The 13,288-nt window shown below is 38.3% G+C and overlaps 1 protein-coding gene across 1 annotated transcript in view; it reads right to left on the bottom strand.

Moving 5' to 3' along the window:
* The window catches only part of LOC140146209 (uncharacterized), a 50,646-nt gene that overhangs the window by 3,120 nt on the left and 34,238 nt on the right, over positions 1-13,288 (bottom strand). The window contains exons 19-24 of the mRNA XM_072167990.1: positions 12,850-13,045; positions 10,769-10,915; positions 8,623-8,715; positions 6,272-6,704; positions 5,472-5,626; positions 4,196-4,359 (exon numbers count right to left, since the gene is read on the bottom strand). Coding sequence (XP_072024091.1) covers positions 4,196-4,359; positions 5,472-5,626; positions 6,272-6,704; positions 8,623-8,715; positions 10,769-10,915; positions 12,850-13,045 — 1,188 coding nt within the window. The remainder of the gene's footprint in view (positions 1-4,195; positions 4,360-5,471; positions 5,627-6,271; positions 6,705-8,622; positions 8,716-10,768; positions 10,916-12,849; positions 13,046-13,288) is intronic.

Genomic DNA, 13,288 nt, shown 5'->3' with positions numbered 1-13,288 from the left:
AAAGAGGGATTAAATTCCATTTTAAGGGTTACAGTGCCCAGAAAATCTATGATGAAATAAAATTCCTATTCCAAAATCAACAGTACCATATGACAATCACCACTGTAGACAGTTTTCAGTTTATTATAGATTTTCTGGGCACTGTAACCCTTCAAAAGTAGGATCTTAATCACGCTGCTACCCTCAATTTTCTCCATCTGGCAATTTATGCACGGTAACAGGGGCAGCAGGTTACTGGCATCTAGCTCTACCTGTAAAGAAAGTAAACATACTTATGAGCCCGTTTTGCACCATAGTGTACATAAGGACCAGTGATTACACTGACAAAAATTTCATCGGTATAGCTCTTTCACTTCTGGGCGATTTCAAAAACTTTTTAATACCCACTCGTATATAGTGCCTTTACATGACCAAACAGGGCCACAGCACTTAACAAAAATCAATCTCAAACTACAGAACTTACATTACAAATTAACAAAAGCAAAAAAAAACAATAACAAAGCAGTATTGTAAACATGAGTGAAGAATAATTATTTTCGTCTGGGAATAAATGAGTTTATGTTTGGCTCTTGAAAGATGCATCTACTGCCGTGGGAGAGTTTCTAATAGCAACTGGCAAGGTGAAGGTTTTGTGGACAACAAGACAAGCTTGATCGTGGTAATACTGAAACGCAGGTTGACTGACGGAATGTAAATTTGAAGGAGTTCAGTAAGGTATTAAAAAGTGGGGGCTAAATAGCACACACTGCTGGGAGGGATTAAGGAATGGGATATTAACTTTTAGCGATGTTTTCACATATTTTTTGTGGGAGCTTAGAGTACACCAGACCTATCTATCGAATTGCATTCTGAATACGAGGAATGTCTTTCTGATATCAAATAATTTAGATTTTTTGAAATTTGCGATATATTACAAATTTTATGACAAATTATTAATACTAAGCGGGACACCAGCGCTTCTGCCATGAGTCCCCGCTAGGTGAGTAAATGGGAGAGTTCACTAAATCAGGAGGAATTACTGAACAGGTAGAATCATTGAAAAGGTAAATTTTATTTATCTGTTCCCTTTTAGCATCTTTTTTTTATTTGCTGCGTGTGATTTCCCGTTTCCATGTTTTTTACTTAATTCTGTTCTCATTATTTTAGCTTCTTTTTTTCTTACAATTCCTGATTAGTTTCTTTCCTTCTTTGTTTTGTTCCCTTTTCATTTAGTTACTTTAACCCGTTGGCCTAATTACTCGTACCTTTTTGTCCCCCTTTTAATTTAATTTTTCTTTATAGTACCGCTTCATCTTTTCCCGTATTTATTCGTCCTCTCATAAGCGTGTCTCGCGGGCGTGTTCACCCGGTATCCCGTGACCCGTCCATGTACCTTTTTGTCCTTTATTTTTCCTTCTTTCCGTATTATCATATCCACTGGTCTCTGGCTCGCAAGTCGTGTGTGGCTCTGCGCCCGTTCTGCCAGCGCATTTGCGCAATGCGCATTACGCCGCTGGCGCCGACCAGCTACCCGACCAGCTGCAGTGACGCGTAGGCTGGTAACCAATTTTCATAACAAAAACCCCGTCTTTACTCATATTTTCACTGTTTTGCAGCCAATTCTTAATCATTTTTAACCAAATTTTAGCATAACCGTTTGGTAAGTTCCTCGATCTCCCGTATGAATTTGGCGACATTTGGATCGAAACTGACGGAGCCTTTATACACGATACATACATAGATAGATAGATAGATAGATACATACAACATTCCCCTATTTATAGTAAGATTTGATATTTTTAAAACTTTTGATATTTAACAGTCCTCGAAATAAACTTTATGAATCTAATGATATGTACTGAAAGTGTATATAGCTGGGATGAAAAGCCGACGATCAATTGAAAATTTTGACCTTTCATATTATTGATATACATTTTTTCCCAAAAAGACCTAATTTTTTTGGGGTGTTTTTGGAAAAAAATTCCATATCTTCAATACGAGAGGTCAAAACTTTCAATTGATCGTCAGCTTTTCTTCCCAGCTACATACACTTTAAGTACATATCATTAGATTTATAAAGTTTACTTAGAGGACTGTTAAATATCAAAAATATCATTTTGTAATCATTTGCCATAAAATGCATATTATATTGCGAATTTCAAAAAATCTAAAATTATAGTGTTCAGAATGCAATTCGATATGCCTGATGTGCTCTCATGTCCCACAAAAAATACTGTCCAAACGTCCATACCCCATCCCTTAAGGTCATGTCTTCCATAGTGGTTGTATGGATTTCAACTGGATGAGCACAATAAGCACCTACACAGGGTTGCCAAACCCGCGATTTGGTAGCCCAATTGGGCAACTTTTGAAGATTTTTCCCGCAACTTTTGACAATTTCCTGTCCCATAGAAACCAATGGTTAAGAAAAAATTTGGGCAACTTTTCAACATTGGCTCCTGCAACTTCCGATAGTTTCCAATGAAACCAATGGTAAAGAGAAAAAATTGGGCGACTTTTCGATTATTTGACCCACGATTCGGGCTGAAATCTTTTGGCAACCCTGCACCTACAACCTTTTTGGCAACATGCATGTCTAAGCTCTACAAAAAAACAACAGTCTGAATAAATTTACCATTTATACCTTGTGACTTTTGATTATGACTGCAGACACATTCTATTTTAATATTCTTCATTGTGTAAATATCTAATTTGTGACACTATCTGGTCCATGGGGGGCCAAAGCAGGCATTTTTTTAAATTGAGTTACTGTGATTATTTAGAGGTTAATGACTGCACATCAGTTGTTTTGAGGGTATTGTGAAATATCTAAACATTGTGCTTTGGAACCGAGGAATATCCCGAGGGGTGCAGCCCCGAGGGATATTCCTGAATAACTGATGCAAAGTCATTAACCTCATTAACTGATGCAAAGTCATTAACCTCATTCATAACCGTCACTTTTCACATTTTTAATTCAATTTACGTCACATTTTCTTCTTTTAATTTGAAAACAGAACACAATTTTAACTTTATTCAGAACACCAGTTTAACTTTATCTGTCGTTTTCCCTGTACAAAATCGAATAGCCCATTAAGGAAATACCGCTAGCGACCAATCACACTAGCACGCAATCACGCGATGTCCAAATACGGTGGCCAGCGTCCGCGTAAATTGTTCGAACGCGTAACACGTCACGTAACACGGTCATTGTAGAGCGTACTTTTAGCTACGTCACGAGACGCGGTCATTATACTTTTTCAATGACCTGCATTTGCGTCCAGCGTATTTAAAAGTTATTATCTGTGATTGGATCGCACTTGCTGCGTGTATTAATGAGGTTATGAATACATTATATACAATAGGCTGATCATTTACTGAAAATACCAAAGGTCTAACATACACGGTTCAAAGGCTATGAACTGTTTTGATGTCTATAAGTATTTTATTGTTGTTTTACTCCATATTTTTACCTTGATCTCAGTTACAAATTTGCCGCCTTTGGTCCCCATGGACCAGACCGTGTCACATTTTAACTTTCATTTGCTCGTCTTGATAATTAAATGCCCACAATTACTGACTTAAGCAACTGGGGTGCTAATTATAGTTTATTCAGCTTATAATTGGTGAAAATTGTTAGTTTTCTGTTATCGTATGCGAGTCAATAAAGTCTGAACTTACCATCAGGTAAATTCATATTAGCCCATGCCATGCAGTCACACATTACGCAACATGCAATTAGTGTCAGGGCCATACGTGCAGTAGCACCATCAGCTATGGGGATGGGGAAATTGGTGGGTATTTGGGTCCTTGCCGATGGTGCACAGATAATTCTGCGTCTCATCTGAAGCGTAATGTGTATCGCATGCAGGTCACATCATGGGTGTCTCTCAAATGTGTCTAGTATGCGATGTCACGCTCACATGACAACGATTGCCTCGAGCGCATTCTGAGTGAAACTGAATACCCCAATTTTTGTTCCATGCAGGTATTGAGATGGTGGTAGAGTCCGGGTTATCTGGTTTTAATTCTGTGGGCTGCGCCCAACTGCGTGCATGCCATTCTATATCACTACATGATGTTATGAGTTTCATTTTTTTGCCAATTATAAGCCAAACAAATTACAGGTTGAGTATGTTAATCCAACAAATAATAACTGTTATTGTGCAAACAATTTATAACAATCGTTTGGATTGGCTGCTTATTTCATACATACCTTCTTATCCCTTTGGGTGTTTGACCAATCAGAATGGTTGTACTATTCACTTTATCAGACAGTGGTTTGGATTGGCAGCTTGGCACATTGTGTGAGTGATATAAGGAAGATGCTGATTTGTTTACTTGGTCCTTTGCATTAGCTGAGCTTTGACTATCAAGACTCTGTGAGAACAACAATGAAGAACACTTCTAAAGATATATAAATCTATGAAAACTATGATATAATGTTTTACAATCATACGTATCGGTAAACTTAAATAGAAAGCAAAATTACGAATTCTCGCTACTCAAATTTGGTACACTCACGGGCGCTTTGACTGGCTCAATCGGCGTCTTCAGCGGATGTTATTGCTCTGAAGATTTGTTGTTGCTAGTGATGTTGACAACATCTTTTTTTTTGATGTCATCTACATCTGTGATGTCATCGGAGGTGTCTTAACATCACTAGCAACAAATCTTCAGAGCAATAACATCCACTGAAGATGCCGGTTAAACCAGTGAAAGTGCTCCGGTGAGTGTACCAAATTTGAGTAGCGTAGAAGTCTTTGCTTTCTATTTATTAAAACTTGTTTATGTACATTATTTCTTGTGAATGCTGGTCCAACTTAAACAACATGAAGTTCTCCAACTTCATAGGGAGGGAGGTGGGGAGATTAAACCATCCAGATTTGCATTTTGATGATTAAACCTACCTATTCCAAAGTTGGTAATAATTGGCTGGTATATACTTTTAGCACTAATATGGTTCAACTCAAACACATAATATGAGCCATGATATATCTCAGTCTTTAGGAGGGGATGATTAAACCTATCTGTTTCACAGTTGGTACAATAAAAATTGCAGCTTCTTGTGTATGTTAGTCCAACTCAAACAGCTAATGAGAGCTATGATATATCTCGGTCTTTAGGAGGGCATGATTAAACCTATCTGTTCCAGAGTTTGTACATTATAATTTGTTGGTATATCGGTTCACCACAAACAAATAAGCAATGAGAGCCATGATATATCTCACATCTTTAGGAGGGTATGATAAACATACCTGTTGGTACATTACAAGTTGCATGTTCTTGTGTATTATGTTAGTCTAACTCAAACAACACACCCTAGAACCAGGATATATCTCAGTCTTTAGGTGGGGTGATTAATCCACCTGTTCTAAAGTTCTTAAAGTTGCATATTCTTGTGTACATGTGTATTATGTTTAGTCTAACTCATGCAAAATACTAGAGAAACAGTATATATCTCAATCTTAGGAGGGGATAAATAAACATACCTGTTCCAGAGATGGTACATTATAATTGGCCGGTTCTTGTGAATGTTGATCCATTTCAAACACATCGTGTATAGCAGCATTGGAGACATGATCTTCAATCTTGCTTCCCCCTACCAGCCGGTTGTTTGAATGCACATACGAAATTCCACACTCCTCTGAAAGATATCAGAAATCATTGGCATGATGGTCCCAGATAAGTCATCAGTTATTTTGGAAATATCTTCCACAGGGGGAGTAAGAATTTCAAATGGAATGACACAATAGGACAGTTCCATTTGAATTTCATACACCCTCTGAGAAATATTCAACATGAATCTTCCACTGATGATGGAGGGTGAGATTCAAATGGAATTGCTAACCATTAGAAATTCATACTCCCCTGTGAAAGATATTTCCAAAATGTTCCACAGGGGTAGTGTGGATTTTAAATGGAATAGCCCAATGGTCAGTAACTACAGGGATGGGGGGCAGAGGGGGCAACATGCCCCGGGCACCACCCTTAGGTCAAATTTTTGTGCGCATTTCAGCACAAAATCAATTGAAAGAACATTTCAAGACCGATATACAACTTCTAGTAACCAAAATTAATTAGTGTATAGGCCTTATTTGTCCAAATTTCTTGCGCTCTGTGCGCAATTGTTTTGTTTTGGCTGGGGGCATTATGTATCATCAGCCCCTATAGCTACACCACTGCCCGCATGTAAGATATTCCCGGGTGGGGGTAGGGGCGCCAATTTTGTTTCTTGCCCCGGGCGCTACCAACCCTAGTTAATACGCCACTGCCAATGGTTCTAACTTACTCAGCACATCATCAACTGTGTCCAACTTCTGTTCCTGTCCTCCCTGTACAATTCTTCTCTTGTCGCTTTCCGATCCCCTCTCTTCTTCCAGATCTGTTCTGCCATCACCATTCACATCTTGTTCCCTCCCTTTGATCCGTCGCTCTACCCGGCCGTCTTTTCGTAGAATTGCTTTACCACAGCATTTCTTCTGATTTTGATCTGTTCTGGCGTCTTCTTCGCAAGTAGATGTTTTTCCACTTGCTTCCTCTCCTTGTTTACATTGTCCTTGTTTTGTGATTGGCTCGTCTGTGTCACTTTCATCACTGATCATAAGTTGTGATGCGATACCGTGGGAGTCCTCTTTGTCATCCTCATCTTCCGACTCAACTGATGCAGGATTCATCTCATCTTCATCCTCATCATCATCATTGGTGCTGCTTGCTGGTTTCTGCTAAAAATGTTTGAAAGAGTATTTTTTTTAATACCCTGTGATATATTGAAAATTATATACTAATAGTTCTCTGGGTTGATAGGTTGAAGAAATTTTAATCCTTATATTATTACCCAGAGCAGCCAGTGCACATAAACATTGAAATAAAAACAGTGCATCTGGCTGGAATCGAACCGGCGACATTCGTATTACTAGCACGACGCTCTAGCCGATTGAGCCACAGAGGCACACTGGAGAACAGCAAAAGATTTTAATCTATAGGTATTAGATTCGAATGGTGTTCGTCGCATTCCTAGCATAGGAACTGCATATTTTTAAGAAATATAAAAAGTAACATTGGGATGAAAATTAATACTTAGTTCTATGGGTTGATAGGATGAACAAATTTTAATCTTTACCCAGAGCAGCCAGCGCACATAAACGTTGAACCCCCCCCCCCAAAAAAACAGTGCATCTAGCTGGATTTGAACTGGCGAACTTTGTATTATTAGCATGATGCTCTAGAGAAGAGCGGAAGATTTTAATCTATAGGTATTAGGTTTGAATGATATATTACCTCCTGATGAAGACATTATTAAATCCAACTCACTTCAAGATGGCTGTACAATCTCATTTTTCAGTTCTTGGTTCTTAAATGTTTTATTACCGTTATACATATTGGCGACGAAAAAAACCCTTCCCTATTTTAAGGGCGGAAGTACTTGTCAAGTATGGTCGGTCGGTCAGGATTTTTTTTACATTCAGTATTTTAATTTTTTCTGGAGGCTAAAATGATCCTTAATGCTCTGCGTGCTAGCCATGAGCTTCAACATAAAAAGTCCAAGTTTTGAGATATTTTCTCAAAATATCAAGAGCTATCTAAAGAACCACTGAACCAATACTAGGCTTGTTTGTACTAATTTTAATGCATTTTTCATGTTGATTCCAAATATGGTAATGAAAATTTACAATTCTGAAATTTTTGAAATTTTGAATTCTTTTTAAAAACTTGTCGTCTGCAGTCGACACCCGCGTGAAATTAGATGATTTATTTTGCAAATATATCTTGAAAATGTTCTGAATTTTTTTCTAAAACTTTCTATCAAAGTTGATAATCGTTATATCACTCTTTAGTCCAGCATATTGCCCCGAGCTGGACAGGCTTGAAGGAAAAAAAGAATATAATAATAATGATATTGGTCCAGCCTACCTGATTATTTCAAGATGGCAGTTCAATATCATTTTCCAGTTCTTTGTTCTTAAATGCTTTATTACAGTTTACATATGAGGTGGTATCAAAAAGTTTTTGAAATCACCCAGGAGGAGCTATATCGATAACATTTTGTTAGTGTAATTACTGGTTCTTATGTATATTATGGTCTCATAAGTATGTTTATTTTCTTTACAGGTGGTGCTAGATGGGCGGTAAACGCATAACCTGCAATATGGAGAAAATTGAGGCACACAGCATGATTAAGTTCCTGCATTTGACGGGTTCGGCTTTCAAATTCCAGAATATTTATGATGAAATGAAGGCTGTCTACGTTGATGATTGCCAGTCGTATAGCACTGTTGCTTTTCGGAAAAGAATTTCCAGACTGGCCAGTGGCCACATGTCCCTCACAGCCAAGAAGTGGATGTCCATCACTTTGGGATGATGCAGCCACAGTGAAAAGGTTATGTACTTACCACCCATCTAGTACCACCTGTTACAAAAGTAGACATATTTATGAGACCATTTTTGGACCATAATGTACATAAGGACCAGTGATTACACAGACAAATTTTCATCAATTTAGCTCCTTCACTTCTAGGTGATTTCAAAAACTTTTTGATACCCCTCATAAGCATGATCTATTATAGTCCAACACACTGCCCCGTGCAGGAGAGGCTTGTGGGAAAAAAAGAAGAATATAATCATGATATTGGTCCAGCCTACCTGATTATTTTCGTCTGATGCGTTTGCTGGTGCTGCTGCCGGTAAAGGGATATACTTTGCCATAGTTATGCCTTTAATGGTCTTTGATTCACGCTGTGAAGACAAAAAAATGTTACAAATTGTGGGAGCGATTACCGAATAGGGTGCAATTCTACTACTCTTATTACAAGACTGCCCTACTCCAACACTAAACCCTAACCCTCGTAAACGAGGACTGGACTAAAGTCCAGCTAGTTGCACCCGATTCGGTAATTGTACCAAATTTTGAGACAGCAAGAAATATATTCCTTTTTCACAAAATGATGTCAGATATGTCCCCTTTAAATTTTGAGCCAAACAATAACTGGCATGAGCAATTTCATTCCAGCACTAATGTTGCTTGTAACCGAGGCTTGTTTAAGTGTAATGATGATCCTATACGTACAGCGTTATCAACATCCGGATAACATATGGTCTTTTTGCTTCTTGTCTTTTTATTGTGACTTTAGAGTTCCAACATCCATTTAATTTATAGCAAATAACTCTCCAGAATAAATTCCTACAACTCCTGTGAAAAATCACTTGGAATTTTGTTAGTATACAATCTCCTGTCGTCAATTCAAACATATTCCTTAGACCAAACAGCTCTGCAGAATTAGTACCTGCAACTAAGTACCTCTTAGCATCCTCACTTACAGCGGGAGGGGGTAATTCAAAGGGAATATAGCCGAGTGCACCTTACCTCGATTACATCTTTTGTTAGTACACAATCTCCTGTCGTTAATTCAAACATATTCCTTAGACCAAACAGCTCTGCAGAATTAGTACCTGCAACTAAGTACCTCTTAGCATCCTCACTTACAGCGGGAGGGGGTAATTCAAAGGGAATATAGCCGAGTGCACCTTACCTCGATTACATCTTTTGTTAGTACACAATCTCCTGTCATTAATTCAGACATATTTCTTAGACTTTTTGGTTTCGGTTCCTGTTTCAGTTTTTGGTTTTAGATCTCGCTGTTATTTTGAAGTGTTAGCGTGTGAACAATCCTTTTATTCTAGTCTTTTGTTGCTCACTAAAAAGTTGCTCACTAAAAAATTGAAGAGAATTTTTGTTTTCGGTTTGTTGAGCTAATTTCTGACATGAAAACGTAAGATGAGAGGGTTGGTGCTAATCTAGATGAAAGAATTCCGCCTAGGCAGAAGTGGCTTGTGAAAATAGCCTAGCGCAGAAATATACACTAATCAGCAGTGATCAGTGTTGCCAACAATTATATGGTATTTTTAGCCATGTACCGTACGTATACTTGTGTGTGCAATTGCCCAAAAATCAGTCATATGATTATATAGAGATGAAACAGGGATTTTCGTCCTAAAACACACCTTGAAACTTGCGTATGTGGTAATATGCAACACCAAAGAAGTGGGCTGAAGCAAAACTAACTGATTTCTTTCATGGGAATTGGTAATCTGATAATTGCTTCAGACAAAATTGCCAGACTCAAATCTATTTTAAATGTATCTTCTTTTTCATTCATACACCAGGCTGTTAAACATGTTAAAGAATGCAAATTGCGAAGTAGGGGAGACAAGAGAGTGGGGATGATGAGACGAGGAGATGATCGGGTGGAGGGGATGAGATAGGAGAGGAGAGGAGGGCGAGTAGAGCAGGGAGGAGTTTATTCAGTTTGTTTAAATTTTTCCCCGTTGATCATAGGCCTACTGCTAAAACAGTGAGAGGGGGAGAAGGGTTAAGGGAAACTTTGCAGAATACAGACTTAATATACAACATACAATAAAATTCAGATAGGTTGGGGGTCCTTTTTTAAATGTCACATCAATATAGACCAGAATGACATCAAATTTGCGTTAGGACCTGATGTAGGCCTATCCTGCCTTTTTAAATGAGAGATATTAGTAAGATTGCCCACTTGACCGGTGTTGCATATAATTAACTTATCCAACCTTTATTGACAGACATAGGTGTGATTGACCTATTGAAATGAGAAGCATGATGCGCCAAACGTAACAATGAAGTCAATTATTACACACTGAACAATAGACCTACTGAAACCAAAAAGATAAAAAAGACCCTTGGTACCTCAAGAGAGCATTTTCACTTCCAGTGGGAGGGGGTAATTCAAAGGGAATATCACAGAGTGCACCTTACCTCAATAACATCTTTCGTCAGTATACAATCTCCTGTTCTCAATTCAAACATGTTCGTAAGACCAAAAAGCTCTCCAGAATTATTTCCTGCTACTCCTGTAAAGTACCTCTTGGCATTCTCACTCTCGATTGCGACACTTGCAATTTGCTGCAGAAAGTCAAAAAGAAAGAAAAACAAATGAAAAATTTATATGAGGAGGAACTGAATGAAATCATGAAAACTGTGGCTATGGAATTCTTGGAATTTGGGCGTGTATCTGTTGGGCTATTTCAGTTGAAATCCATACACCCCCTACGGAAGACATGACGTTAATCTTCTACACAGGGAGTGTGAATTTCAAATGGGGTTACCTGTATATGGGTGACTACATTTGAAATCTACACCCCCGGTGTGGGTGATTAAGTTGTGTCCTCCACATGGTATGCATGGATTGCAACTGGAATAGCCCCTCTTATCTTGTGCTTGGAAGTCTTATAGGTCATAGTTCATGTCATATAGGGCACATGTATGTACCTGCTTATACATCTGTCTCGAGTACATATTTTCCTCAATAGATCCATTTGATACGAGTCGATAAACTCCATCTCAATGGTGCCCTATACATGCTCTATCTTGAGCTTGGAGGTCATAGGTCATAATTCATGTCATAGGTCAAATTCACTTGCCCTCGTTTCATCTTTTCTGTTTCGGGAGGTCTATTGTTCAGAAACGAAAACGCAAGGGATTAAGTAGGATGGTGTGTAAGTTGACTTCATTGTTACGTTTGGGGCATCATGCTTCTCATTTGAAGAGGTAATAATAGGTGCTGTCAATCACACTTATGTCTGTCAATAAAGGTTGGATAAGTCAATTATATGCAACACTGGCGTCTCAAGTGGGCAATCTTACTCATGTCAGTCATTTAACTAGGATAGGCCTACAATCAGGTCCGAACGCAAATTTGGTGTCATTATGGTCCATATTACTATGACATTTAAAAAAAAGGACCCTGCCTCTTCTCCTCTACGCTTTCTTCTTTTTCTAGTCTGTCTGTCTCTCCTCCTCTCACCTGTGCCATCTTTTGAATTATGTGGATATCTGAATTATATTGGATGTTGTATTTCCTTTACCCTTCTCCCCCTCTCACTGTTTTAGCAGTAGGCCTATGATCAACGTGGAAAAATCAAAATAAACGGAAAAAACTCCTCCCTGCTCTGCTCGCCCCCTCTCTTCTCTCTCCTCTCCTCTCCTCTACTCTACTCTACTCTACACTACTCTACTCTACTCTACTCTACTCTACTCTCCTTTCCTCTTCTCTCCTCGTCTCATCATCTCAAATAATATACATTTAAAATAGATTTGAGTCTGGCAATTTTGCCTGAAGCAATTATCAGATAACCAATTCCAATGAAAGAAATCCTATTAGTTTCACTTCAACGCGCTTTTCTGGTGTTGCATATTACAAAGTTTTAAGGTGTATTTGGGACGAAAATAATTCCCCATTTAATCGCTACATAATCATAATATGACCGATTTTTTGCGCGATTGCACGAACAAGTATACGTAATTCTTGGCAACACTGCTTACTATTGATTAATTTATATTAATCATGTTAATGTATATTTCTACGCTGGGCTATTTTCACAATCTACTCCCGCTTAGGCTGGAGTACCTATACACTCAACGCAAGTCAATTGAAGCCGTACAATTTATCGCGAATTTACGACCGTAAAATTTAGACACTTCTTTTGTCTAGATTAGCATCAACCCTCTCATCTCACGTTTTTCATGTCAGAAATTAACATAACTCCCGAAACCGAAACAGAACAGAACTTTTCTGTAGTCAACAAAAGACAAGAATAAAAAGATTGTTCACACGTACCATGCTAACACTTCAAAATAACAATGAGATCCGAAACAGAAACCGGAAACAGAAAAGATGAAAGGACGGTTGGGTATGTGTTTTCCTCAATATAGATCCAGCAGATATGAGTCTATAAACTCAAACATCTCGATGTTGTCCTATTCTTATCCTATCCTATTATGCTCTATCTGGAGCTTGGTGGTCATAGGTCATGGTATAGGTCACAATTTTGACCTACCTGCTTATATATCTGTCTTAGGTACATATTTTCCTCGATCGATCCAGCTGATATGAGTCGATAAACTCTGACATCCCGATGTTGCCCTATTCTATATGCTCTATCTTGTGCTTGTAGGTCGTAGGTCGGGTTCCAGTTTGGGTCGTAGATGATTACAACATTGGCACCCGTCAGATTCAGTCCTATGCCACCTGCCCTGAAAGATCAAATGAATCAAATATGATACAGCAATATTGTATCATTTCCAGCGGAGGGTGGACACCCTGCTGCATTTGTGACAAAATTTGAGATTTTAAATAAAATCATATAATGGATCACATTGTAGGCCTAGGGTCATCTATCCTATTAAAGAGGAACTTGCCGATAATCGATACTTTCAAGAGGAACTGATCGATTCATCGGTATCATGTCAGAGGTTATAGATGACAAATAAATTAAT

The sequence above is a fragment of the Amphiura filiformis genome, chromosome 2, assembly GCF_039555335.1.
Source record: "Amphiura filiformis chromosome 2, Afil_fr2py, whole genome shotgun sequence".
NCBI classification, from domain to species: Eukaryota; Metazoa; Echinodermata; class Ophiuroidea; order Amphilepidida; family Amphiuridae; genus Amphiura; species Amphiura filiformis.
Note: the sequence above shows the minus strand (reverse complement) of the source record. Positions and strands in the feature narration are given on the sequence as shown.